The 27102-nt window shown below is 40.6% G+C and overlaps 1 protein-coding gene, 1 non-coding gene and 1 pseudogene across 2 annotated transcripts in view; 1 reads left to right on the top strand and 2 right to left on the bottom strand.

The window, feature by feature from the left end:
* RMND5A (required for meiotic nuclear division 5 homolog A) overlaps window positions 1-20703 on the top strand; it is a 68813-nt gene extending 48110 nt beyond the window's left edge. Inside the window, exons 5-9 of the mRNA XM_053924232.2 lie at window positions 5967-6133; window positions 10131-10296; window positions 12506-12608; window positions 14833-14987; window positions 16151-20703. Coding sequence (XP_053780207.1) covers window positions 5967-6133; window positions 10131-10296; window positions 12506-12608; window positions 14833-14987; window positions 16151-16214 — 655 coding nt within the window. The 3' untranslated portion in view covers window positions 16215-20703. The remainder of the gene's footprint in view (window positions 1-5966; window positions 6134-10130; window positions 10297-12505; window positions 12609-14832; window positions 14988-16150) is intronic.
* On the bottom strand, window positions 2083-2220 carry LOC112303150 (small nucleolar RNA SNORA15). Its single transcript, XR_002974630.2, has one exon. It is a non-coding gene; the product is annotated as a small nucleolar RNA SNORA15 (small nucleolar RNA).
* A 3923-nt stretch (window positions 20704-24626) lies between the features above and the next one.
* On the bottom strand, window positions 24627-25124 carry LOC112303112 (transcription factor BTF3 homolog 4 pseudogene; annotated as a pseudogene).
* Window positions 25125-27102: the final 1978 nt, after the last annotated feature.

Genomic DNA, 27102 nt, shown 5'->3' with positions numbered 1-27102 from the left:
CCTACACGAAGCTGTGGTGCAAAGCATATGGAAACAGTTTTATGAATATCAAAATCAAGATTGCTTCAACATCTTATAATTTAAATTGCACAGGAAATAGAAAGCTTCTTATGGTTTAAATGATGGATCATATATTCTGCTTTGGATTGAAGACTTAAAAAAAAACCCCAAAACACCTTTCAGTTTGACTAACATTCAGGCCAAAGTGTTGAAGTTAGTAGCCTCATTGAAAGAAAACCGTTCGGACTTCTGGTCAAGATGAGGCATAGGTAAACACAGCTTGGCTCCTCGCACAACCACATCAAAATTACAACTAAACTACAGAACATACATCATTAGAACTGTCAGAAATCAAGTTGAATGGAAGTCCGACAAATACACAACTAAAGAAACCATATCCATCCAGACCGGTAAGTGATGCAGAGACGTGGAATGGGCTGGTCCCATCCCTGTGTGTGGTGGATAAAAATTCGGGAGGGATATCTCAGGAGCGAGGGACCCCAGCCTAGGGTTCCAGTGCCAGGAAGATAAGCCTACATAACTACTGACTGTAAAAACCAGTGGTATTTAAGTTAGTCATATGAACTCTACAGATTCCCAAGCAGTGCCTCTTAAAGGGCCCGTACATGGACTTACTCAGACCCATTTCCTCTGAGCTCCAACAGCAGGGTAGCAACTTGAAAGGAACCAGTGGCATATGGGGAGGAACTAAAGTGTCTGCCATCAGGGTAAGAGCTGGGGGGGACAGCTTTTTCTGAAACAGAAAGGTGGGCAGAGGCCATGTTCCTTTTCTGAACCCTCCCCCAGCAGAGCCACAGAGCTGGCAGGTAGGGGGGTGCGTACCTGAGACTCTATTATCCTGGCTCACGTGGTTTGCACTGCCATGGGGAAACCTTAAAGCTCTGCTCTACCCAAATTACAGCCCACCCAACCTGCTAACAGTGGCTTTTGCATATGAATGGCTAATCTCAGCTCGGGCTTCACATCTTCCTAAGTCCTCTCAAGTGACAACCAGCCTCAGTGAGCCACCATACATCTGGCTAAGCAGCCCCAGGCCTGGCATTAGTAGCAGCCAGCTTTGGATCACAGTTTGGCCTCACCTGGGAACCTCCAAGCCCAGCACAAGTAGCAGTCACCTGAAGGTTGCTTTTGTAGCTCATGCTCGGTGGCCCTGGGTGGAACACAGGTGGTGGCTGACCCTGGGCTGCAGCACCCAGGAAACCCCAGAGCTTGTACACCTAGTGGACAACTACAGACCACATCGAAGCACCACTACCCTGCCCCTGCACAGCTGATCTCCACAGGGGCAGATGTTGGTGGTCAGTGGTCACAGCTAATCCTTGTAGCTGACTGGGTAAATCTCTCCCATTAATCTGCCAACAGCAATCAAAGCTCAACTGCAAGAAGAGGGTGTACTCAGCTCACCTAAAGGGTACACCTTGAGTACCCAGCTTGGGGAATAGGGGAGGTAGTGCCACTGGACACTATGGGACACCTGCTACTTTAGGCCATGCTACCAAGACAGAGAGTTAGAGCAGCTTGACCTAACATAAAGAAACAAACACAGGGAGGTTGCCAAAATGAGACAAAGAAACATGGCCCAAATGAAAGAACAGATCAAAACTCCAGAAAAAGAACTAAATGAAATGGAGATGAGCAATTTATCAGATGCACAGTTCAAAACACTGGTTATAAGGATGCTCAAGGAACTTAGTACCTCAACAGGCTAAAAAAGACCCGGGCAAATCATTGCTTTGATTCTTGGATGAAGCCAAGAATCAAAGCAGTGATATAGAACAAGAAGAAAAAAGAATCCAAAACCCCAAGGATACTGTAAGGAGCCTCTGGGACAACTTAAAAGTGTACCAACATTTGCATCATTGGGGTACCTGAAGGAGAAGAGAAAGGGCAATAAATTGGAAATCTATTTGAAAAAAATAATGAAAGAAAATGTCCCTAATTTGGTGAAGGAAGTAGACATGCAAGTCCACAAAGCACAGAGTCCCAAACAAGATGGATGCAAAGAGGCCCACTGTAAGACACATCATAATTAAAATGGCAAAGGTTAAAGATAAAGAGAGAATTTTTTTTTTTTAAGTAATGATGTGCTATAGAGACATTTGACATACCATCATAGCCACTTTAAAGGGAAGACTTTACTTTGGCATGGTGTCTGGCTGTGTAAACTACTGACAAAAAGAACATAGTATTCAGCCAAGTCTTAAAGAGAAAATCTTAAAAGCAGCAAGAGAAAATCGGTGGGTTATCTATAGGGGAATCCTCGTAAGACTGTCAGCTGGTTTCTTAAAAGAAACTTTGCAGGCTAGAAGGGATTGGGAAGAAATATTCAAAGTCATGAGAAGCAGGACCCTACAGTTAAGATTGCCCTAGCAATGATACCAAATGATGCCCAGCAAAGGTATCGTTTAGAATCAAAGGGCAGATAAAGAGATTGCCAGACAAGAAAAAACTAAAGGAGTTCATCATCACCAAACCATTACTCTGAAATGTTAAAGGGACTTATTTAAGAAAAAGATGATGATCAAAACTATGAACAATAAAATGCCAATAAACACATTACCTACCAACAATTGAATCTAAAAAATTAAGCAAAAAAGAATACCAAGGGCAGGATCATGGGCACAGAGGTTTTTTGTTTGTTTGTTTTTTTGGTCGCCAGATGGATGGGGGGATGTGAGGGAATGGGTGAATAGGTAAGCGTAGTAAGAAGTACCGAATGGGAGTCACAGAATAGTTATGGGGATGTAAGAAGTACAGTACAGGAAATGGAGTAGCCAAAGAAATTATACACATGACCTATTAACATGAACAAAGGGGTGCAGATTGCATGAGGGAGTGTGGGGTGCTTGGTTGGGTGGGCAAAGGGGGAAAAGTTGGGGCTTTTCCAACTTTTCCAACTGTAACAGCTTAATCAGTAAAATATGAGGTCTGTCCAGTAAAAGTCCAGCCATTGTTAATATAATGAGAATGGTTTGTGTGACATTGATGTAACCTGGCAGCTGAGGAGAGTGTACTGGAATGTGAACAGTGATGCCTTCACTGTACTAATCAGTGGGGGCAGTAGACACTGTCGAGTGAGGATGTGTACCGTGTGGCCATCATACTCAAAATGACTGAGCAAGTAGAGCAATGATTTGCGTCAGATTTTTCGTTAAGCTTGAACAGTCCTCCATGGAAACTATTTGGATGATTCAAAAGATTGCATCTGTGAGGCAACTGATGCAACTGGTGATTGGCAGCTTTATCATGATAATGCACCTACTCATGCATCATATCTTATGCAGAGTTTTTTGGCAAAACATCAAGTCATCCAGGGTACTTAGCCCCTCTACATCTCAGGTTTGGCACCCTGCAACTGCTGGGTTTTTCGAAAACTAAAATCACCTTTGAAAGGGAAGAGATTTCAGACTGTCGATAAGATTCAGGAAAATTTTTAAAAAGAAAAATTCAGGAAAATATGATGGGGATACTGATGGCGATTGGGAGAACTGTGTGAGGTCCCAAGGTTCCTACTTTGAAGGGAACTGAGGCATCATTTTCCCATGTATGATGTTTCTTGTATCTTGTATCTTCTTCAATAAATGTCATCGTCTCAGAAGTTATCATGAATTCACCAATGTTAAGTTATCTAGGAAGCTGCTAGTGTGGATCAGAATGCTGCTGTGAAATTTGTGTCCAGATTTTAAAGATTAGTTAAGGTAGATGTTATGATTGCCAAGGAATGCAACCCCATCAAGAACTTATACAACAAAAGATGTAGGGTCATGAAGTGGTCATAAAAGAGACAAAGATATATGAACTTGTTTTTTTTATTAGGAGGGAACACAGAGTGACTGTAAGACCGATGCTTATCTGGCCAGTTATTTGTGGCAAAGGAATTAGGGGGTCAGGAAAATATAAATGTGTTTGCTAAAGTACAGCCCTGGGGTTATGAGGCAGAGGTCCTATCAGGCAAGGATTTCACCTGAGTGCTAGGTATTTGGGGGGTATATCATCCCTAGTTTAGAAGATGACATTTTGCCAGGGAGAGAAGCTTAAAAATAGTTATTCTAAATCCTTTCCCTTATAAGATTTAGGTTTAATATAATATTTAGAAGTTAAATGAATATAATACATTGTTTCAGAATAGAATGACAAGAAATAAAACTAAGAAACATGTGAAAACTTGAATCCTATGAATTTGGGTTTTGCATTCTCATGTATTCCATCAGCTCATTTTTGTAATGGATGTCTATTTTCTAAAAATTTCAGGGCAGGGGACAGGAATTAGCAATGGTAATTTTTTCTGATTATTTGGTAGCCTTGTTTATAACACTTTGAAAATGTGTAAAAATAAATTCAAAATAAATTAGAAATTACATTGTCTAATAAACACCTCCAAGTTAAAAAATAGGGCACCTATTTTTATAGCTTGAAAAACTTGAATTCATAATTCATGGTTTGAATTACTTGTAGGAAATGTAATTTACAATTTGTTAACTTTTTGATGAAAATGGAAGAAATTTTTTTTACTTTTACATTAGCTTAATAATGTATTATCTTTTTACATATAAGAGTAGTATATGGTTACTTTGAAAACTTGGAAGACATAGGACGGCACAGACTACTTCTAAAATCATTGTCATCTGGAATACTGTTAGCTACTGTGCGTTCATGTGTCCCCATGGTTGTTTTTAGCCCCTTGGTGTTTGGTGCTCAGATAGTTTGTGTCCTGCTCTGATTAGTCGTAGCTGATGTTACAGTAGCTGATAGATAATGTGTGAAATCCAACGTTTGGGGAGTCATTAATGTTAAAAATTCTGGTAACTAGAAGTTACTTTTTTCTATACATCACACTGTTTTTCCCCCTCCTTTAACATATCCAGTGGTCCTTGGTAAATTGTGTTAGGTAGGGAATATTTGTCCAACTAAAGGTCAAGTTAAAGAAGAATATAATGCTAATGGCTTCTATATCTTGATATGCTAAAAGAAATCAAAGTAATGCTTCTTACTTGATTACAAAATTGAATTTAACTGCTGGCTGGTATACGTTTCTATTTTAATGCTTACCTGAACTGGTAGCTCCCCCTCAAGATTGGTTATTCAAACTATTTGTACTAATAGGCCTGAGTCATTGTAGTTTGGATCATCAATATTTTTTTCCCATTAGTCCTATGTTTGTTCACTTCTTTCTGGCACAGTGTAATACACTATAGCAGTGGTGTCCAACTCATTTTCACTGGGGGCCACATCAGCCTCGCGGTTGCCTTCAAAGGGCTGAAATAATTTTAGGACTGTATAAATGTAACTACTCCTTAACTGTTAAGGAGTTGAAATTACATCCCGTCCTTTGAAGGCAACCGTGAGACTGATGTGGCCCCGGTGAAAATGAGTTTGACAGCCCTGCACTATATGATGTTTGTGTGGCTTTATTTGCCTGATCCAGACTGAAAGCAACTTAAGAGTAATTACTGATGTTTACTTTTTTTAATTCCAAAGTGAGTAGCACAAAATCTTGCACCTAACAAAAGTTTAAAGATTGATGGTTCCCTTTCAGAATCTGGTGATTCATTTTCAGTTTAACAGGAAAAAAGTAGTGGATCTAGAAATTCAGTAGTGAGTTTCATGGCTGACACCTCCTTCAAAGTGTGGCCTAGCACAATTCCAAATCTGTCATGTAACTCACCAGAGTCTATCATGCCTTAGTGTAAAAGCATACTAAGTATGTAATTGTCATCTAACAGTATTTTTTTTGTTTTTTTTCATTGGTTGAAAGCCTCTTTAGTTTTAATTGTTAATGATTACTTTTAAACAAATGCCTCTGGGCCTAGGGATTGATGTTACCACCAACTTCCACAAGATGGCAGACCAAACACTTTTTTTCGTGTTACTAGGTTCAAAGAATTTTTAATACACCTTACTTAAGCTGTTAATAATTGTTAAAATTGTTTTTGCTTTTTCTTTAGGTGGGCGGTATCAAACCGAGAAATGCTTATAGCCCAAAACAGCTCCTTGGAATTTAAGCTACATAGACTGTATTTTATTAGCTTGCTAATGGGTGGAACTACAAATCAGCGGGAAGCATTGCAATATGCTAAAAATTTTCAGCCATTTGCCCTAAATCATCAAAAAGGTGAGTCCTGAGTCACATTTTTTAACGTATTTTACTTTATTTTTTAATTATATTTTATCGATTATTACAGTGATCCCAATTTTTTCCCCTTTTGCCCCCTCCCCAGATCTCCCACACTTCCTCAGGCAATCCCCACACCATTGTTCATGTCCATGAGTCATGAGTAGGTTTTTGGCTACTCCATTTCCTGTACTGTACTTTACATCCCTGTGGCTCTTCTGTAACCACCTATTTGTTCTTCTTAATCCCCTCACCTCTTTACCTATTCTCCCAAACCCCCTCTCATCTGGCACCCATCAAAATGCTCTCTGTATTCATGATTCTGTCTCTATTCCTTTTGTTTGCTTAGTTTGTTTTTTAGAGTCAACTGTTGATAGGTATGTATTTATTGCCATTTTTATGTTCATAATTTTGATCATCTTCTTTTTCTTAAATAAGTCCCTTTAACATTTCATAGAGTAATGGTTTTGTGATGATGAACTCCTTTAGTTTTTTCTTGTCTGGGAATCTCTTTATCTGCCCTTTGATTCTAAATGATGGCTTTGCTGGGTAGAGCAATCGTGGCTGTAGGTCCCTGCTTTTCATGACTTTGAATATTTCTTTCCAATCCCTTCTAGTCTGCAAAGTTTCTTTAGAGAAATCAGCCTTAAGGGAACTCTCCTGTAGATAATTAACTACTTTTCCCTTGCTGCTTTTAAGGTTCTTTATCTTTAACCTTTGGCATTTTAATTATGATGTGTCTTGGAGTGGGCCTCTTTGCATCCATCTCGTTTGGGACTCTCTGCTTCCTAGACTTGCATGTCTATTTCTTTCATCAAATTAGGAAACTTTTCTTTCATTATTTTTTCAAATAGATTTCGAATTTCTTTTTCTTTCTCTTCTCCTTCTGGCACGCCCAAAATGTGAATGTTGGAATGCGTGAAGTTTTCCCAGGGGCTGCTTACACTATCCTCATTTTTGGATTCTTTTTTTCTTGTTGTTCTAATTGGTTGGTTTTTTTTTTGATTCCTTGTGTTCCATATCGCTGATTTGATTCTCAGCTATATCCACTCTACTGTTGTTTCCCTGTAAATTGTTCTGTATTTCAGTCAGTGTATCCTTCATTTCTGACTGGATCTTTTTTATGCTGTTGAGGTCCTCACTAAATTCTTAAACATCCTTATAACCAGTGTTTTGAACTCTACATCTGATAGATTGCTTATCTCCATTTTGTTTAGTTCTTTTTCTGGAGTTTTGATCTCTTCTTTCATTTGGGCCATGATTCTTTGTCTCCTCATGTTGGCAGCCTCCCTGTGTTTGTTTCTATGCTTAGGTTGAGCTGCTATGACTCTCTGACTTGGTGGCATGGCCTAAAGTAGCAGGGGTCCTGCAGGGTCCAGTGGCACTGCTTCCCCTATACCCACACAAGGTACTTGAGATGCACCCGTTGGGTGGGCTGATTATACTCCCATCTTGTAGTTGAGCCTCGATTACTGTTGACAGGTCAGTGGGAGGGATTTACCCAGGCCGGTCAGCTGCAAGACTGTGACCACTGACCACCAACTTCCACCCTCTGTGGAGGATCAGCTATGTGTGCAGGCGCAGGGTGGTGGTGCTCTGATGTGGTCTGCAGCTGTCCACTGGGTGCACTGGCTCTGGGGTTTCCCAGGCGATGCTGGCCAAGGTTAGCCCCCACCTTTGTTCTGCCTAGGGCCACCCTGCCTGAACTATAAAGCAATCTGAGATGGCTGCTGCTTGTGCTGGGCTTGGAGTTTCCCAGATGAAGCTAAGCAGTCAGTCTAGGCTGGCTGCTGCTAGTGCTAGGCCTGGGGCCACTTAGCAAGAGATACAGGGGGCTGGGGGCTCACTGAGGCCAGCTATTGCTTGTTTGAGAGGATTTAGGGAGTTGTGAAGCTAGAGCCAAGACCTGCTATGCATATGGAAAAGTAATTGTTAACAGTTTGGGTGTCCTAGTAAATTGGGTGGGATGGAGTCTGAGGGGATCTCCAGGGTGGGGCAAACAGTATTAGTCATGTTGATGGAGTCTCAGATATGGCATTTGCCTGCTGGCTCTGGCTGTGTCAGGGGAGGGTTCAGAAAAGGGATAGTGGCCTCTGCCCACCTTTTTGTCTGGGAGAAAGCTGTCCCCCAGCTCTCGCCTTGATGCCAGACACTTCAGTTCCTCCCTGTATGCCACCCGTGCCTTCTAGCTGCTACCCCAGTGCTGGACCTCAGAGGGAGTGAGTCTAAGTAAGTCTGTGTGTGGGTTCTTTAAGAGAAACTGCGTGGGACTCCAGCAGGTTTTTCCACTGACTCAATTCCCCCTGATTTTTGCAGCCAGGAGTTATAGAGGCTTATCTTACTGGCACTGGGACTCTGGGCTGGGGTGCCTGGTGTTGGCTGGAATACCTTGCTCACCAGATACCCCTTCTGAATTTTTATCCACTGCATGTGAATGTGGGACCAGCCTGCTCTGTGTCCCTGCCCTTGTTCCCCTCCTCCCAGTCTGGATGGATGTGGTTTCTTTAATTCCTTCGTTGTCAGACTTCCATTCAGCTTGATTTCTGATGGTTCTTGGTGATGGTTGTTCTGATGGTTGGTATATATTAGTTGTAATCTTAATGTGGTTGTGCGAGGAGGTGAGCCATGTTTACCTATGTGGCCATCTTAACAGGAATTCTTAAGTGAATCACACATTTTTAATGTTTGCAGCAGACCTATAGCCACCACTGGAATTGAAGCATATCTTAAGTAGATCTAATACCTACTTCCTAGTGAATGAAAACAGTTGTAGATGATAATCACAGAAAAGGCTGTGACTGGGTCTAGAGCAAAATAAGTATTAAAGACTCATAAATGAAATGTCAGGTCAAATGCAGCCTAGCAAATACTAAACAATATTGTTATGAAGCAGAGAAAATCAGATGAAGCCAACTTATGAGTCTGATTAGGTTGACAAGCTTCAGAATTGGAATTCAAAAATTTAGAAGCAGAAACGCTCATTCGTCCAGATCATGATGGCTCTGAAGGGGTTTCAAATGTAGTGAACTGAAATATTAGCCAAGAAATTAATGCACACACAATACAGCATACTTTGTTTTCAAGACATTTGTCAACTTTTCACCTCAATACATACAAGACCAAATAGTATCTTTCAAGAATAAAGATTGCACACAGAGCCCTGATAGATTTAAGTTAAATTAAAGCAGGTAATTTCTGCAGTGCTGTATAGATAATTACTCAGTAGCCAAAGGGCATTGGGTGAGCTTTCAGGAGACTTGCATCTGGGCATTGGCCTCACTATGTACTTTCAAGCTTTGTGACTTTGTAAAAGTCATGTTAACTTTCTTATTCACAGTTTTCTTTTGTAAAAATTGGAAATAACTTTTTATTACTGATCTCTATAGCAGTAAGCTTTCTGTGGATACTTTGTGTGGAACTATATTGAGTTATTGATGTTGTTGAGAAACTGAGGCTGAGTGGAGAGAGGAGTTCTCTGAAATAACTAGTCATCCCTCCCTTAAAAAAAGTTAGAAAGAGACATTGCATTTTGGAGGATTTGATATTAAACTGAGAGGAGACACGAGAAAGAGTGAAGTATGCACTTGCTCCCCCTTCCCTGGCCCCCATGCTGCTGTTCTGCTGCAGCAAAGCGTCACCAGGGTGTCACAGTGAGAGTAGTGGGTAGTTCTACAGTCAGATATACGTGGTGGCCCTTTGTATAGCATAATTATTACTGTTTAAGATAATGGTAATTGTACTGCACTACTTGTAACAATAAAATAACTGCATGTCCAACGTTTAGTGTGTTCTTTTTTCCCCTCCCTTTTCTCTGTACTATTTCTTTAAGGTGAAGGGAGAAGCCAAGCTTAAAGACCAGAATTCTAAAAGATATTGTGAATTATTTTAGGCTGTGTCAGTTGGGGGGATTCTTGCCTTTCTCAGCCTATTACCTGCAAGCCAGCTCTATTTCAGGTATAATCATTCACACCTCTGAGTTAATGCTGCTTTTGTTTAGACATTCAGGTTTTGATGGGAAGCCTCGTGTACCTGAGACAAGGGATTGAGAACTCACCATATGTTCACCTGCTTGATGCAAACCAGTGGGCTGACATTTGTGACATCTTTACACGGGATGCCTGTGCCCTCTTGGGGCTTTCCGTGGAATCGCCTCTCAGTGTCAGGTATGGAAATTGGTCCCATTACTGAAATATGCATCATATTGGTTATTCTTAATTTGTTGCCTAGTTCTTGGTGTTTAAAGCCGAGAGGTTGTTTGTCTTTCTGAAGAAGAGTGCAGTTGGTATTTTAAGAGATTGTCACGATTGACAGTGACAGTTTTAGAGCAGCGGTTTTTAAAGTGTAATCTGTGAACCTGTAGGGTCCTGGGCCTTTTCCACTCGGTTGACATTTGCACAGATGGTGCATAAACGATGGTGAGTTAACTGCTTGAGCCTTAGCACAGATTGGAGCAGTGGTCTGAAAATCCCGTTTTCCTCACCACCACACACTTGCAGCTTACAACATGCTGGTTTTACTTAAGAATGTTCTTGATAAAACATTAAAATGATTAGTGTTATTAGATATTGACTTTTGAGTATCCATCTTCTTAATATTTGTGTGACAGAGTAGGAAGTTCACATAAAACACTTCAGCTTCATGCCAAAATATGATTATGATCTAAGGAAAAAGGACCTCTATGTTGTTAGAGTTATGAGCTAATAAGCTAGTTTTTTTTTTCTTTTCATGGAACACAGTTGTTACTTGAAAGAATCACTAAAAGGCAGACTGCAATTATTCATACTCGGGTATTTAGCAGACATTTTTTGAAATAAAGTGAGCCTGTCATATCAAGAAAGCAACTGAAGTATCTTTTGCCATAATGATAAAATTTAAGATTTTGATCTAAAATAGAAATTTTGGAAAACGTGTATTGCCACTGTGAGCTTGACAGCTTTCCCATATTTAAAGACTTCCGATTTGCTTGGTGATATTAATGAATTTTCTTTGATAATGTATAATTAGATATGTTAATTCTTTGAAGGTCTTAATTCACTAGGATCTTACAAAGTCATGCATTGAGTAAGAGTCATGCAGAGTACAAGACCATTGGATTTGAAGGTAGAACAGTACAAAAAATTCAATGGTAAGGATTCAGATTCCACGGTACAACTAACTTTTAAGAAACTACTCCTTGTTTAGTTTTGATGTGGCATTAAAGAAGAATATCCACAATTTTCTGAAAAGGCAATTAAATTACTATAGATGTGTGTGATGTTGGATTATGTACTTCAACCTGAAGAACACATTGCAACAAGATTTACGCAGAGGAAGATTTAAGAATTCACTTGTCTTCCATTAAGCTAGTCATTAAAGAGCTTTGTAAAAGTGTAAAGCAGTGCCAGTCTTCTCACACTTTTACTTTTGGCGGGGAAAATAGGGGGTTTTGAGTAAGAATATCATTTATAACATGTAATAAGTTTATTATTTTTAAGTGAATTAATATTTTAAAATTTTCTTGGTTTTAATTTCTAGTGCAATGAATGATGATAGATATATCCACCAAAACAAATGCTCTTCGTTGATATCCTTAATATTTAAGCATGCAACGAGGACCTGAAACCAAAAAGTTTAAGAACCTGTTTTAAGAAAATAACTTTTTCACTCTTCATTTAGTTCCTCAAGTGTTTTTAATTCCAGCTATGTGCCAGGCAGTGTGTGGGGTACAGTCTGCGTTCCATAGGGTGCACCATTGGACTGCAGGTGATACTCACACATTTAACTGTAACGCAGGGCCAGGCTGCAGGTCAGATTGTCTGGGGAACAGACTCTGACATGGGTGGAGATTGACAGGAAGAGGTTACTGGGATCAGCCCCTGTGGTGGGAATAAAAGCAGCAAGATTAGGCAGAGGGAAAAGTTGAAATGTGAATGCAGGCTAACCAAAGGCCTCAACCCATCCCTGAGGACCTCCCATATTGGGACAGCAGGGCTGGGCTTTTGTATTCACGTGGAACAGTCATCAGATGTGATCCTGGTCAGGTGGAAAGTCCTGAAGAGCGACTGTGCTGAGAATTGACTGCTGGCACTTCTAGATCTGAGTACTTGTGCTCTGAACAGGGATGATCTGGGTTTAGAAGGAACCGTGCAAGAAAATGTTTCAGAATGTCATTAATGACTGATCGATAGAGCCCATTAAGTCTGGTGGTTCTGTATACCTTAAAACCTATGTGTGCGCCTTTGTACACATATGCTAATTTAGCCAAGCAGAGGGCTCTGTGCCCTGTCCAATTGTAATAGCTCTCTGCACACACAGTCTGGAGGAATTGACATGTGTAGGACCAAGCTGTCTGACACTGGCCTGACATTGACCTTTCCTCTTCCGTTCTCCCAGTTTCTCAGCAGGTTGTGTGGCACTGCCAGCTTTAATTAATATTAAAGCTGTGATTGAACAGAGGCAGTGCACTGGAGTTTGGAACCAGAAGGATGAATTACCCGTGAGTTCCATTTCCTATTGGTTATTTACCTTTCCTGCCATTAGAAGAATATGAATGTTAAGGATTTAAAATGTCAGTCTTGCCTTTTAACTGGGGAACATTATTGTAGCCTTTTGACAGAGTTTCATTTATGCATATGGTCACGTGATTAAATAATAGAAGTGGGGGGCCAAGTGCATTTTGGAAGCACTGGAGGGGTTTTCTTAACATTTTGACTTAGAGTGGCAATGAAAGCTAAGGAAGAAAACACAGGAAGTCAGGAGAGTGGGAAATACTGGAGCATGTAGTATGCTCTGCACTCGACAGACCACTCACTCATACTGTGATTTTATAAAAAATATAAAAGTAGTGAGTCAATTTGATTGGATTTAGTTTTATCTTAGCATTGATATTTATGAGATCATGGGTTTGAGCTTGTTATATTTTTCTATTTTTTTAAAGATTTTATTTATTTATTTTTAGGGGTGGGGGAGGGAGGAAGAGAGGGAGAGAAACATCACTGTGTGGTTGCCTCTCACGTGGCCCCTACTGGGGACCTGTCCTGCAACCCAGACATGTGCCCTGACTGGGAATCAAACCGGTAACTCTTTGGTTTGCAGCTCACTCTCAATCCACTGAGCTACACCAGCCAGGGCTCCTTATATTTTTCTAATACCAAGTAAAGTAAGTACATTGCTATTAAAGGTCATCCTTTGACACCTGCAGTCATCAATGTGTACCTCCAGTACTGTGTGTCCACTGCTGTTGTGGAATAGGCCATGGTTTTAAACATCACTTCAAGTAACTTGCCAGCTCCTAACTTCTCCAAGTAGTTCATCTCTAAAATGGAGACCATCCTTCTCTTTGGGACTATTAAAGGCTGGAGATAACATAGATATGCTTAGAATAATATGGGATTATTTGTCTACCTATTACTACATAGGTAGACAAAGGTTCTTGTAGGTGTATTTCTACCAGGCCTCTGACAGTAGGCACTACAACTTTGGAGTTATTTCTGCATGGTTGTATCACAGACCCTGAAGGCCTAAAACATGCATTTGGCCTTTTGTTTCTTTTCCTCCACACCTGTGCACAGATTTGTCAGCAGTTACCTTGTTCTTCCAGCTGGTAACGGTTGGTTGCCCCAGCTTCTCAGACATCTGGTTTGATTCAAAGCACAGGTGCATCCCTAGTCCTGAGTGCAGTCAGGACACCAGCAGCACCCCTGCTTGACTGCTGCTCATTGTGAGTGCTCTTAGAACTTGAGCCTTCACTTGCTTTGCTGAGGCAAGTGCCTGCAAGACCCTGGCAGTTTCCCAGTCATGTAAACATCTCACACTTGTGCAGTAGAACGGAGCACACTGAAATCTGAATTCACCTAAAGCCTGTGTGTCAGGGTGATACAGCACTTGTAAGTGATGATCTGGCTGTTTTTTCTCAGGATTTTTCTGTTTACACTTTGTCAGCTTTCTTGAAAGACTTATATTGATAGCCATTGTAGATTTAGAAGGAAAGAAGACAGAATTGGCATTTGTTGGGCCCCCTGCCATAGCCAACCACTGTGTTAGGTGATTCCATAGCTTTTTCTCATTTTGCTCAGTTCTGCACAGAGAGGTAATTGACGCATGTGCCGTGGACTGTGTCTGTGAGAGACCTGCTCAGCTTTAGCCTGATGCTCTCATTTCGGGGGTTTCTCTGGACCGTTACACACAAAGTATGGGGAACTTAGGTGTGAAGTCATGTAGAAACAAGCCATGTTTGGTTTGTTTTTGAAGGAATTAATACACTGAATTTTATCACCTAGCTAAGTGTGCTGCAAAACAGTCAGGATTTCTGATGGATTTTGCTGGTAGGTGTACCTAGTGACTTTTCGAGAGTGTTTAACTTCTAGAGCATCGATTTGCTTTTGACTCTTAACTCTCAGGCATCAGGATTTTGTTTGAAAGTAGTATCATAAATAACTTTGAAGGGGAGCATTTCCTCAAGCCATTGAGATTTGCTTCCCTGCAGTTGTCATCAGTTTGGCTCAGATAAACTCATAAAAATTCTCTTTAAAAAAAATTTGAAGGTTAATTTAGAATTATGAAATAATACTTGAATCCCTATGACTGCCCCGCTCAAGTTAGAAGAGGCTGTAAAAGGTGCGTTCCAGTGAGTACACTGGATCAGTGCTCTTTGCGGCACAGTGCATGCTAACGTGATGCTGTCCTGACTGTAACCTGAGTCTTTTTACTTTTGTCCGCAGATCGAAGTGGACCTTGGTAAAAAGTGCTGGTATCACTCTATATTCGCCTGCCCCATTCTGCGTCAGCAGACAACAGATAACAACCCGCCCATGAAATTGGTCTGTGGTCATATTATATCAAGAGACGCCCTGAACAAAATGTTTAACGGTAGCAAGTGAGTGTCTGGCTTTTTAAATGTTAGTACAAAATTTTCTTTTGTAACTTAGTGGGAGGATGAAAAGTAATGAAAATAAATAAATGTTGCTAGAATTTAGAAATAGATTTCATAAGTATTCATTTAGCGTAGTGGGTGGTACCTGATTTTTTAATTTTTTGGTCAGTTTTTAAAATTTATTTATGAATTTAGTGACTAGACTTATAAGCATGATCTTTAACTCTTCTTGGGTAGACAACACAATGTCATTGCCGCCACCCACCCTTGCCTTTTGTACGCAAATGGTGACATGTAGCATACTATAGACTGGTCACTTGGTGGTACATCTTGGAGCTCTTTTGTATGCTACAAAAAGAGCCTTCATCCTCTTTTTAAAGCTGCGGATTATTCTACTGTGTGGAAATGATGATTATTAAACTAGTCCCTTATTGGTGAGCATTTAACTTCTATTACTATAAGGGGAATTACATTATCTATATGTGATATTGCTGATTCAAAGGGTATATATACTCCCAACTTGTATACATTAGAGCTCAAAAGTCTCAAAAGCCTATTTTTAGCTTAGGCAGCTAGAAAATTGTTTACTGGAGTCCATTTCAAACCATTACGGTAAAGTCTTCCCTTTAAGAAGAGGCGCTGGCATGTAACAAAGGTGTTTGTGCCCTTCCCAAAACATGCAGCTGCGCTGGTTTTGTGTGCCCCACTACGGAGCCCCTGCTCTTGGTAGGCTACGTATTTTGCAGGCTCGGCAGCTGACGTCTGATTTGCTGTGCTTGAGTGGATTGTGTGACCAATAGATTCGAAACTCATTTGAAGACAGGTGCAACCTACACCTTGGATAAGAAGAATTGGATTTACTTCTGAAAATTCCAAAAACAATTTTCAAAAGAATTGTCTTTGCTTTGTTTACAAAATGGTTTTTATTGATATCTACTGAAAAAGAGCCTTTCAGTTTAGGGTCTGGCTTACATGACTTTTATTTGTGATCCTTCAAAGCTTGGCTGTTACGTGAAGGGAAAGCACAGTTCACCCTCACAGTACACAGTGTATGTGTTTGTAAGTCTGTGTGTGTATAATTGTTAAAGATACTTTATAACTGTATGAAATGGAATGCTCAGTACTGATCTTGTTCCTTACTCAGTGTTTTTTTTCCTTGTCTTTAGATTAAAATGTCCATATTGTCCAATGGAACAAAGTCCAGGAGACGCCAAGCAGATATTTTTCTGAAGAAATAATTTTAGTTTGCAATTTGTAAGTGAAACTGAATTGTGGGTGCATTTCAGAAGAGAATGTTCCATTTAATGCAGCTGACAAAGGACTCCTGTGTTTATATAAGCTAATGCTCCAGAGACGTTGCCAACACGTTAATACACACACTGAGGGAGTGTTCCCGATAAATATGATCATAGGGCTCTATTATACTCTTGGTCTTCATTTCTGATCAAGTAAATACACCAGCAGTTGTCATTCAATGCAGGTTTTTGTACTTAATTATATGGTAATTTTTTTACTTTTTAAGAGCAGAAACGGAATTGACCTCCCTGCCATGTGATTAGTATTTCTCCTGCTTTTACTTTTGTCATTTTCTTGATAATTGTAAGCTTTGAGAATGTTTGTGAAAAGGTTTTATTCCTGTTATGTGTACATAATTAAATGAAAATTCTTCAGAAAAAAGTTTGAAAAATTGAATTGTGGTTATAAAACTTTTTTTTTCTTTTTTTTTGCTTAAGGAAGAAAGCTGTGATAGATTCTAAGTTTGCTTTTTGATCTTTTTTTTTCTGCTCCAGTTCTCACTGAAAAGTCAGCAGACCTGCATTTGAGCTCTGCTGGTAGCTTGGCTACCTATCTTTACAATTCCATCATGAATTTAGCAGGTTGGTGTGAGAAGTCTTCCACTGGAATAGTGGAAGGAGCACTATTGTTTCTTTGCTTTTATTGCCAAGAGGTGCTTATTTTAAAAGTGTGTTCAATAAAATGAAATTCTGAAGTTAGAAGTATTCTTAAGTTGATATTTGCTCTCTTGGTCTTAGTAGCCCTGTTCTCTGAAATTTGCCTTTAGGACTTGGCTGTCTATTGCATTCGTATATCATTGCAGACACAGTATTGTGTGTGTGTGTATGTGCACCAGCATCAAACATTGTGCATCTGGAAGGGAAGAAGCATGTTCCAGTTCTAAAATGCAGTAATCAGTCATTACTTTAAATCCTTACAGTTAGAATCTAGCAAATTTTCTGTAGCGCAGAATATGTTTTTTGCTGTTTCTGTATTTGAGTAGTATAATGTTCAATGCCTCCGCTGCAGCGTGTGTCAGCTTGTGGACTGTGAGTCTCTGTGTTATTCTTACGGAGACACGATGATCTTTTCTCTCGTGAGGCATCTTCATGTAATGCACTATCCAGAAATAGCCATGTGTAAGAAAGAGTCTTTCTCTGTATGAAGAACTACATGGAAAAGACTTTTGTGGACATAATTTTGACTTACAGCCCTTTAAGTACGTCATTGTAAGAAGAATGTTATATGGAGATCACCAAATATTTTGCAACATTATTTCATCTGACATGGAACTGAACATCAATATAGGAAAACTTCATGAGAATATGAAAAAAGAAGAAAACAAAAGCAAAGAGAATCGTGACACTTCACATTTTAAACTACAGATTGACTTAGTTTAGGGGGGAGGGAGAGAACGGATTTGGTGCTAAGTTAATTGGAAAGTGGCAGCACTTGCCGTAGTATACCAGCCTGGATGGTTTATCCTGAAGTGCTTACCTGGGAGAGTCAGGTTTTGTTTGTAAAGTAGAGGGTACTGCAGAAAGCCCTGCTTGACTGGTGTGTTTGGCCAGGCTTAGGTTGAGGGCTACTGTGTGCTGTGTAGGTGAGCCAGGAACCAGGATGAGCCTGCTCAGAGTGCTTGCTTTGTTCGACCTCTTAGCCCTGCAGTGACTTTTGCCCCGTGTTTCTGCTTTCCTGTTACAACCCTCTCTAAAGTTCCCCCTCTCTCCACTAAAGCAGTGAAGGAAGAAAGCAGACAGAAGCTCCTTGGACTCCAAAAGAGAAGGTAGAGCATTCAAGGCAATACTCTGTTTGAGGATGTAAAACTGGTTTATTATATATTTTTTCCTTTGAATTAAAACCCAGGGTTTTTGGTTTTTTTTTAAAGCTTTTTCTCGCTAGACCAGATTTAGTGCTATTCGTGACTTATTCTCACTTACCACCAGAAACACCTACGTGGCATTTAGGCTTCACATAGGGTTTGAACAATACAGACATTGAGCTAGAGGCTGGCGGTAAATATTTTTGGCAGCCAGAGACTCATAGTTGTCTCAGGCCACTTTCAAGGACGAAAGCTAGAGCTCTGCTTTGCCCCTCTCCCGGTGTTGGGAGTCCTGTTGACAGTTTCCTGTGCCAGGTCCTTGTAGTCCTCCTACTGGCCAGGATTACGGCCAAATATTTGAAACTCTTGACATGACAATTTAATGTGAAATTATGTCTTGTGACCTTTAACTAAATGCATGGACTAAAATTCATTAGTGACTTAAATGTGAAGAATAGGTGGATTTGCAGAGGCCAGGCCTTAACCAAAGATACTGAAATACAGTACGCTGTCCTTGCTACTCTGAAAACACCTTCACCAGTGGTGTTGGGCCCATAGGCTGTGGATGTTGGCAGTGCGGGAGGATGCTCTTTGATTCGTCACGCTCTGCATTCCACTTGCAAGAGGTCCTGGTAGAACCAAGGTTTTTTTACAGTCAGACTAATTAAAATAATGTACATTGAAAACAATTTCAGAGTGGTTTCTTAAATTCCTTTAGGAACCACTTCCATTTGTCTGTCCTGGACTATGCTAAGCCAATAAAACCTTATTAGACCCTTAGATTCGGATTTAGCCAGAGCACCTGTGCTTTCGAGTACAGTCTGAAGTGCAGCGGCTAAAGTTGTCTTTTGATCTTCTTTTCTCTGTGGTGTGGTCATCACAGATGCCATTTCTGTTGTTTTAGTGGTGATTATGTGAGACTTCTAATACATAAATGAACGGGTATTGGTGCCTCTTGATTTTAAAATTTTGAAGAGCCACCTCATATTCATAGAGTGTGTGAGTATTTTATGAGTGTATGAGCATCTAATTGAAAATAAGAAAGTTATAAAGTAAATCTTTTGTTTTGATTTTTCTGTAGCAGCTGTGTATACAGAGACACTAAAACCCACGCCAAATTATGTGGGGCACGAGGATCCTCTTTTTGTCTCCAGGTAGTCCCGTGGGGTATGCAGTTACGTTCCGTACTCTTTATGCTGTGAGTTATTTCCACCTCAGTGATTTCAGCCTTTGGGATGGTAGACCCTGCAGAAACCAAGAACTCTTGGTCGTCTGCACAAGACAAACTGCTCATAGACATTAGCCCTCTGGTTTTCCGGTTCAACCTCTGATTCAGTGGACTGCCAGTCACCCTGGTCAATCTGCTTAGTCAGAAGACTCAGGTTATTTTCAGGGAAGGCGTGGAGGTGTGCTTTGGTTGATTTCATCACTAGGCTGTATAAGGTGAAGACACAAACCAAATACCTTTCATTACTTTACATACATTATCTTCGCTAACACTAGAACGTTCTGGTCTTGAGGGAATGTTAGCAAGGACTAACGTATACCTGTCCGGCTGTGGTCAGTTTACCGTAAGCAGGTACAAACTTCATGGACTGTTTATTGAACTATAATTGATTAGATACCAAAAATAAAATAACAAATGTATTTTAATAGATGAGGCATCTAGTTTTAGGGTGAGTTTTCCAGTGTTGATTTTACTTTAAGACATAGGGAGGGAAAACAAAGTATTGTTTTCGAGACATTTCCCTCTACAGTTTTAAACTGCAGTAAGCATATGTTTCATTACTTCCATAGAGACAAAGGCAGCTGGGATTGGCTTGCAGCACATGCTTTGTTTCCTGTTGTGGGGGAGGGCCTCACTCTCATTTTAGCAGTCCTTCAGCGTTCTGCATCCAGGCAGATGGGGGGTTCACTAGGGTTTAGTGCCTGATCTTTTCTTTTGGGAAGGGGAGGGAATGAATGTATTGGAGATGGGAGGGAAGCAGGAGAAAAAAATGGGAGTGTGAGTGAGTGTGCATGTCTCTGAATTCACCATGACCCCCACGTGTGTCTAGCAAGGAACAGGTAATTAATGTATTTTGCTCATGACTGCAGTGTGCATGTTTCCCCCGTGTTCTCTAAACTTACACTAAAAGGGTTCATCCATCTTGTTCAGATGGCTCAGGATTGTATTTCTTTTGCTTACCCTGTGCTCTTGGGTTCTATAGTATTTCTATAATTATGTAACAAGAATAGTGTTGCACTGTAATCTATTATATAGAGCTATATGTATGGAAAATTTTGATCAGTTTTTTAAACAATGTATCCTGTTTGCAAAGGCACAATAAAGTTGCATATTATAGACAATAGGCAATAAAGCTAACAATAAACCTTATTTAACACAAACCATATTCATATTCTTGGTTCATTTGATTTCTGGAAAAAGTCTAGCATATTTAGTAGTTGCAGGGTTATTATTTTAACTTAAAAAGTTCTGGTATATTTAATTTATGAATTTCAGACTGATAATAGAGTTTTGGGAACTATAAGAAATGCTTTGTTAATGTGTGTATTCCTTTGTCAAATACATGGCTTTTCCTGTATATATTTTTTAAAATTAAAGAAATGGACATTTAAAAAATTTTATGGAACCAGTTTGTATAAATGTGACAGAGGTATGAGCGAGGGAGAATGGAGGTGCCAGCTGTGAGAAGAGTGTTGCTGAATGCCTTTGCTAAGGGTCTGCACATTAAAAATTTAAGAAAATATCTTTTGTCACCATCTCATCCGGTTCTGGTGCCACTAGCAGTGTGAGAAGAGGTGGCTAAGCTCAGTCCCCAGTTTCTAAGTCAGTGGTTACATGCTGGTGTACCTCTCCACACCACGCCCCTCTCCTTACTTGGAGAGCAGATAAAATCCTTGCTCTCTACACTCTCTTCTCTGTGAATTCTTTCAGCCCCATCACCAACCACCGTAATATTTTGGTGGCCCACACAGGGACATTCTCTATTTCTCCCTCTCCTCCAGCCTCCTGAGATTGTGACTGGGGGAGCAGCGGGCAGCGGGAGCTTGACCCGGGCCAGTCCCCCAACCCTGTCTCTGTGAGGTTTGGAGAGAGGATTCTGATCCTCCTCCATCTGCCCGGACTCTGCAGACAGCCTCCTCCTCACCCACCTTCATAGCCAGTGATCGCATGGGGAGACCTACCTGTCGGCTGAGAATAAATCCTCCATGAAGATACGGCTTGTCAGTGCTGAGGCAGAAGCTGGTCCTCAGGACTGGAAATTACTGGAAAGCAAGAACAGAAGGAGACTTAACCAACTGCTCCCTACAGCCACAGGCAGAAGATAACATTGGGGCAAACTGCAGCCTCCCACAGCCCAGGGGCCACATGGCAGCAAACCCTCCACTTTTTTTTAATCCAATTATAATCCAATAAAAGCACAAAGCCCCACCCCTCAATGCTGGTGTGTCTCCACACCAGGATCCTCTTCTCACTTGGAGAGTGAATAAAAACTTTACTCTCTACAAAAAAAATAAATGGTTACCTTAGTGGACGGCCCGGACTCTGCCCTGCTCTCTGACCAGTGTGACAAGCTCTGTCCAGGCTTTTGGTGCAGCACGGCTCATACTCGGCATTGCCAGGGAGGCACTGAGGCTGAGTTGTCTCTCCTACTTGGTGATAAGCTAAAGTAACAGAAGCAGAATCTATTTGTTCAGCTTTTGTATATTTTTCTAGAGAAGATACATTCTCATCAGATTTTAAGTAAAATCTAAACCATCGTGGGTCCCACCCAATAGCATTTAGAGCTAGCTGCTCAGGTAGTCTAGATGAGGCCTGGCAGGACGGGCCAAAGGTCTCACCACTTACTCCCGCAGCATTTGGGGCTCCCTGGGACTCTGTGGTCCTAGCAGCATTGGCAGACATGTTGAATGTTGGGCCTCTGACTCAGACCTACTGAGTCAGAATCTGCATGTTTGTGAGCAAACTGGCTTTCCTTCAAGAGCCTCCTGGATGCTCCCTTTTTAATGAAGTGTCATCCCTTTTAAATGTGTCAGGTAAAGATAACATGCACTGAACATTAGGAGTACTTAGTCATCAAGAAAAGTTAAATTTAGTGTGTTTTGAGAAAACTTAGTGCACAGTTACTTTAAAAATCAGTGTACAGTGGAACCTGGGTTATTGAACTCAGTTTGTTCTGGAAGGCTGTTGGAAAAGTGATTTGTTCAAAAACCGAATCTCTTTTGTCACCTGAGAGACGCGAGACTGCTCACACAGTGATCTGCATGAAAGGGTTGGGTCGAGAAGCGAAGTTCGGCGACTGGGACGTCTCTGCGGACAACTCGATCGCGAACCAAGTTGTTTGAGATGGGAGACATTTGAGAACTGAGGTTTGGCTGTATTTCTTTGAGCATCTAGGTAATTGAGAGACTTTTGTTTGCCACAAGGCAAAATGTGTTTTCCACCTCCTCCCCACCAAAATGGGGAAGGATGAAGCACCAGAGGTGTAAAACTACGGGATGTTGTAATGGCAAAATAAAGACTGGAAACGCGCCTAAGATAAAACAATCTGTAAGTCCCTCACTCCCAGTGGAGGAGCTTGATGTAAACACTCCAGCAAACAGAAATATCACTTCCCAGATGACATCCTTTCCTAACTTTTTTTCTGGCACCCTTTAAGAAATAAATTCACTATCATAACCCTGTCTGAAGATAAAGTTATGTTTCTGAAACAAGTTGTGCAAAACTGTAATCCTTACAATGTGTGATGCACTCTGATATAGTCAGTCCCTCCTATTTAATGCTCATCAAAACTGAATGGATTTCACGTCTCACTAATGGGTAAAGATCCACATTTTAAAAAACCTTGCGTTAGGGGACAATGACGAAACGGTCCCTTCACAAAGCTGCTTTGCAATCTCTGTCAAAGTATGTATGATAGAAAGCATTTTCTTTCCTTTTCCCAAAAAAGCTCTTTTTAAATCCTCTTTTGTTATTTTGTAATTAAGTCCATATATTATATAAAGCATAACAGGAAAATGAACAAATTTATGAAATGAGGTGTCTGGATGACAAAACACAAGAGCTTTGCCTTCGTGTTTACAGATTGCTTGATACGTTGTTGGTCTTGCACTTCAGATGTCAAGTAAAGATCTAGCTCGAAACAGAGTTGATATACCCTGAGGTTAAGCCACAGTTTGATGTTGGGCCAGGAAATGATAGATTTTCTAAATCATATGCTTAAATATTGGCTAAAACAAATGCTGATATAGCAAAATGCAGGCTTTTATCATTAGACATCAAGAGGGAAACTTGAATGAATGCAACTTATACCTCCAAGTCCTCTGAAAGGAGGTGACAATTAAATACTGTGCTTTACCAGTGTTCTCCCCAAAGCACTACTCTAGTAAGCATGCAGGAAGATGCTGTGAGCAGCGATAATAATAGGATCAGTCTGGAGGTAGGTTCAAGGCCAGAGGAGGAGAGTGGTTGAAGAAATCCTCCTCGGGCCAATAAACTCTTCACAGAATGCCCTTTGGTGCTGGGGGTTGAGTATATGGCCTATTTTTTTTTTTTCCTGATTCAAAAGGACATTCCCAATTCCAACCTTAAAAAAAAAATATTTTTGCACCTGCTATTAAGAACAGCTAGGATACAGGATAAGGCTAGCATAAAATTACTTAGCAAGCACATGCTAGCTATTCCAGTTTGAAATCTACCAAAATGTTAAATCAAGGAGGAAATAAAAAGTTGAAGGTGAAGCGTTACGCGTAAAGATAAGGGAACAAAGTCCCCAAAAAGAGGGATTAGGCACTCAATTCTATATGGAGAACATTCTTCTGAGGCTGGTATAAGATGAGGAAGAGCATTACCAAAGGTGGACCAGGCCATGGGGAGGTCAAAAAGAGAATAAAAGGCATTTAGAACTAAACTTCTTCTGGGTCTGACTAGGTAAGTGAATCTAAGGTAACTGCACCTAAGATATGCTACCTATTACACCAGCAGGAAGCTGGTGAAAATAGCTCAAGACAGTTTAAACCCAGAGAAATGTATGAAAAATGTGTTAACCAAACAAATGAAAACCAAACTTTCAAGGACAAAATCTCTTCAGATTTGAAATCCAAGATTAATTCACTTTTCATTAATTTTATGCATTAGAAAAAAATCAGAAGTAACAAATATAAAGATTTGTTTGTACTGGGGGAAGGAGGAGGATAAATATAACTTTTCCAATTTGCTTTCCACTGTATATACACATACCCACACTCACATAAACATCCACCAAAAATATCCCAAACAAAAAAAAACCAAGAATCAAAAATCAAAACACCCTCAACCTGCACCAATACTTCTTATTTTGACCAAAAGAGTAGATCCTGGGAAGAAGTGCAAAACGCAAAATCAAATGACCAAAAAATGCTGAACAAACAGCATTATTCATATACAAAATATTTATATTACTGAATAGTAACAGTTGATATTCTCTGTGTCTGTAAAACTTTGGAAGCACATAGCTGATGTTAAATCTAGTCCATGCCAGCTTCCAAAACCAGAAAAAATTTTAGTTAGCTTCATACTTTGATGCCTCATCAAATTTTCTACAAGATCTGGAACCTCCTCCTCCTCCTCATCAGTGTCTTCTGGTTTTGGAGCTTTGCTATCCAACACTTGCAGAGGGGACTGACTGTTCAGCTAACTTCCTAAGACTTGTTAAGCTGTCAGCACCAAGCTGAGTTAATATTCCAGGAAGCATTTCTGTGATTGGTTTGGCTTCTGCATGACTGGTAATTGCAAAGGTGTTGGCGGAAAGGGAAGCTGGGACTTTTGGATTGTTGAAATGAGTAACTGTTCCATCATCTTTAATCATGTTTACCTCTTCAATACCAGCTATATTATTCACAGCCAGGTTTTTAGAGAACTCTGAAGTTTTTTATCATCACCTGTAGCTGTTCTATGCACCACCTTCTTTCTGCGAGCTGTACCTTTGTCCCCTATCCAGACCTGAGCCTGAAATTTGGCTAACTTTTCTTGATTCATGCTGTTGGTAAATCTGAAGCAGGGAGGGTCCTCAAACACCAGTACGCAGTGAGAGCTAGATGGCTCCAAAAAAGCTTTTCTTGCAATGGGATGTTTCTTACGCTGAGTCTTTTCTATGTTAGTAAATATATCCAAACACTAGAAATACTGTTGCCTATGCAAGCGTTCCTGTGTATGGAGGATTCTTCAGTTTTAACTATGCTTCCTCCCAGCTTGGGAAAGTGAAAAATGCTTCATACTAAATATTGGCTTGTACAATAGAATCCATTAGTTTAATCACTTAAGCAGGTGTGTGTATGTCAAGTGCAGAAAGTATTGACATGTGGTATGGCACCTCAGTGATGTGATGGGATTTTCTCAGTGCTGTGCATTGAGGAAAGAGGGTCCTTGGCCTCCTGGATTTTATGAACTACTGGTAGATACAGAAGAGTAGAGGGCCAAGACCTGGGAGTGAGGTAATTCCATCAGTGACTTAACTACTGGAATATAATGGGAGGGAAGAGAAGGAGGAGGTGCGGTAAGTTGTGTATTTTTAAGGCCCACTGTAGCTACAGGGGGATGAAAGGTGGTTGGAGAGGGGACAAGGTTAGAGCCAGGTAGGCCAGTACAGTAGGCAGTTAAGATGACTTGTTTGTATTTGTTGAGCATTGTAGGTCCTGGGGCTAGAGTGGTGGACAACCCAGACTTGACTTCTACTCAGTGAAGATCAAAGTAATCCCAGAGTGAGAAAGGTAATGAAAATACAGCAAGTCCGTGCTCTGAACCCGTTTGCAATTGGGAGAAGCATCGGGGTGTTCTTGTCTCTCAAGCGATGGGCTGTCTTGCTCTAGTCTTCTAAAATACTTTCCTCTCTCGTCTACATTGTCTAGGATGGTGTGGTTCTAACTTCACCATACTCCTCTTACAAATATTGGCCTCCTACACTATGTGTCTTGTGTGACTTGCCGGTTTCTAGTCGGGGCTGGGGTTTTACTCCATTGGAAGATGACTTTCAGCCACCATGAAAGTGCTGCCATTCAAATGAAGGATTTGGTGTCATTTTCCCTCTAAAGCAAAAATGCTCCTTAAAAGGAGACATTATTTGTCAACACTCTAGACTAATCATTTCTAGAGCTTTCCCCTTCTGAACAGATTAAAAATTCATTTTAGGTTTCCTTTCATTCTTAAGCACAAGACCTTGTTGCTTTCAGTTATTTTACATAAGTAAGATAATCGGCCCTAAAGAGGAATTTCATGGAAATTATTAAATTATGAAAGTTTTGACAGGTAGTTCAGTAAAGTTGGGCTGAGGGCCTTTGTCTCTGCTAGTGTGTACCAGCTAGCGGCGTGTGTGGACTAGGCAGTCTAGGATCTGTATGGTGATTTCATGCCATTGGGAGCCCACGTTCCCATCCTTCTGCTTCACAGCCTTAACATATAGCCTCAGTTCCACCTCCATCTAATCATAACTGTGTTCCAGGAATAAAGGAGAAGGGAGTGGGGTCAGAATAACCCAGCTGAGTTAGCCCCTTTAAGAGTCTTTCCAGGAAGCACCACCCAGCAATTTAAAGCCACACTTGGCTGCAAGGAAGTCTGGGAAATGTAGTCTTTCAGCTGGGCACATTGCCACCTGAAATAAAATGAGTGTTCTGTAAGGAAGAAGGGGAGAATGAAGTTAGCAAAGCAACTTGCACTCTGCCACAGTTAACTGTGCATCTCAGCCAGGAAACAATGAAATTTCATTCACGTAATGGAATTAAGCCATCAGCACCAGTAATCAATGCAGCTTTTCACCTGCCCTGAGACGTTCAAGTATGTTAGCTCACTCACATATTTCCAGCCGCATTTCTTAGACTCTGGTGGTGTTCATATTAGCAGGAGAAGCCTTGGGCTGACTTCAGACAGGGGCCCTGCTCTCCTCTCTAGGATGATGCCTCCCCTTTGATTTGATTTCACAGCAGGTGGTGACCTTTGTTTTCTATCTGAGTTGCATAGGGAAAACGTTTCTTTGGTTTTGAGGT

Source organism: Desmodus rotundus, chromosome 5 (assembly GCF_022682495.2).
Source record: "Desmodus rotundus isolate HL8 chromosome 5, HLdesRot8A.1, whole genome shotgun sequence".
NCBI lineage: Eukaryota > Metazoa > Chordata > Mammalia > Chiroptera > Phyllostomidae > Desmodus > Desmodus rotundus.
Note: the sequence above shows the minus strand (reverse complement) of the source record. Positions and strands in the feature narration are given on the sequence as shown.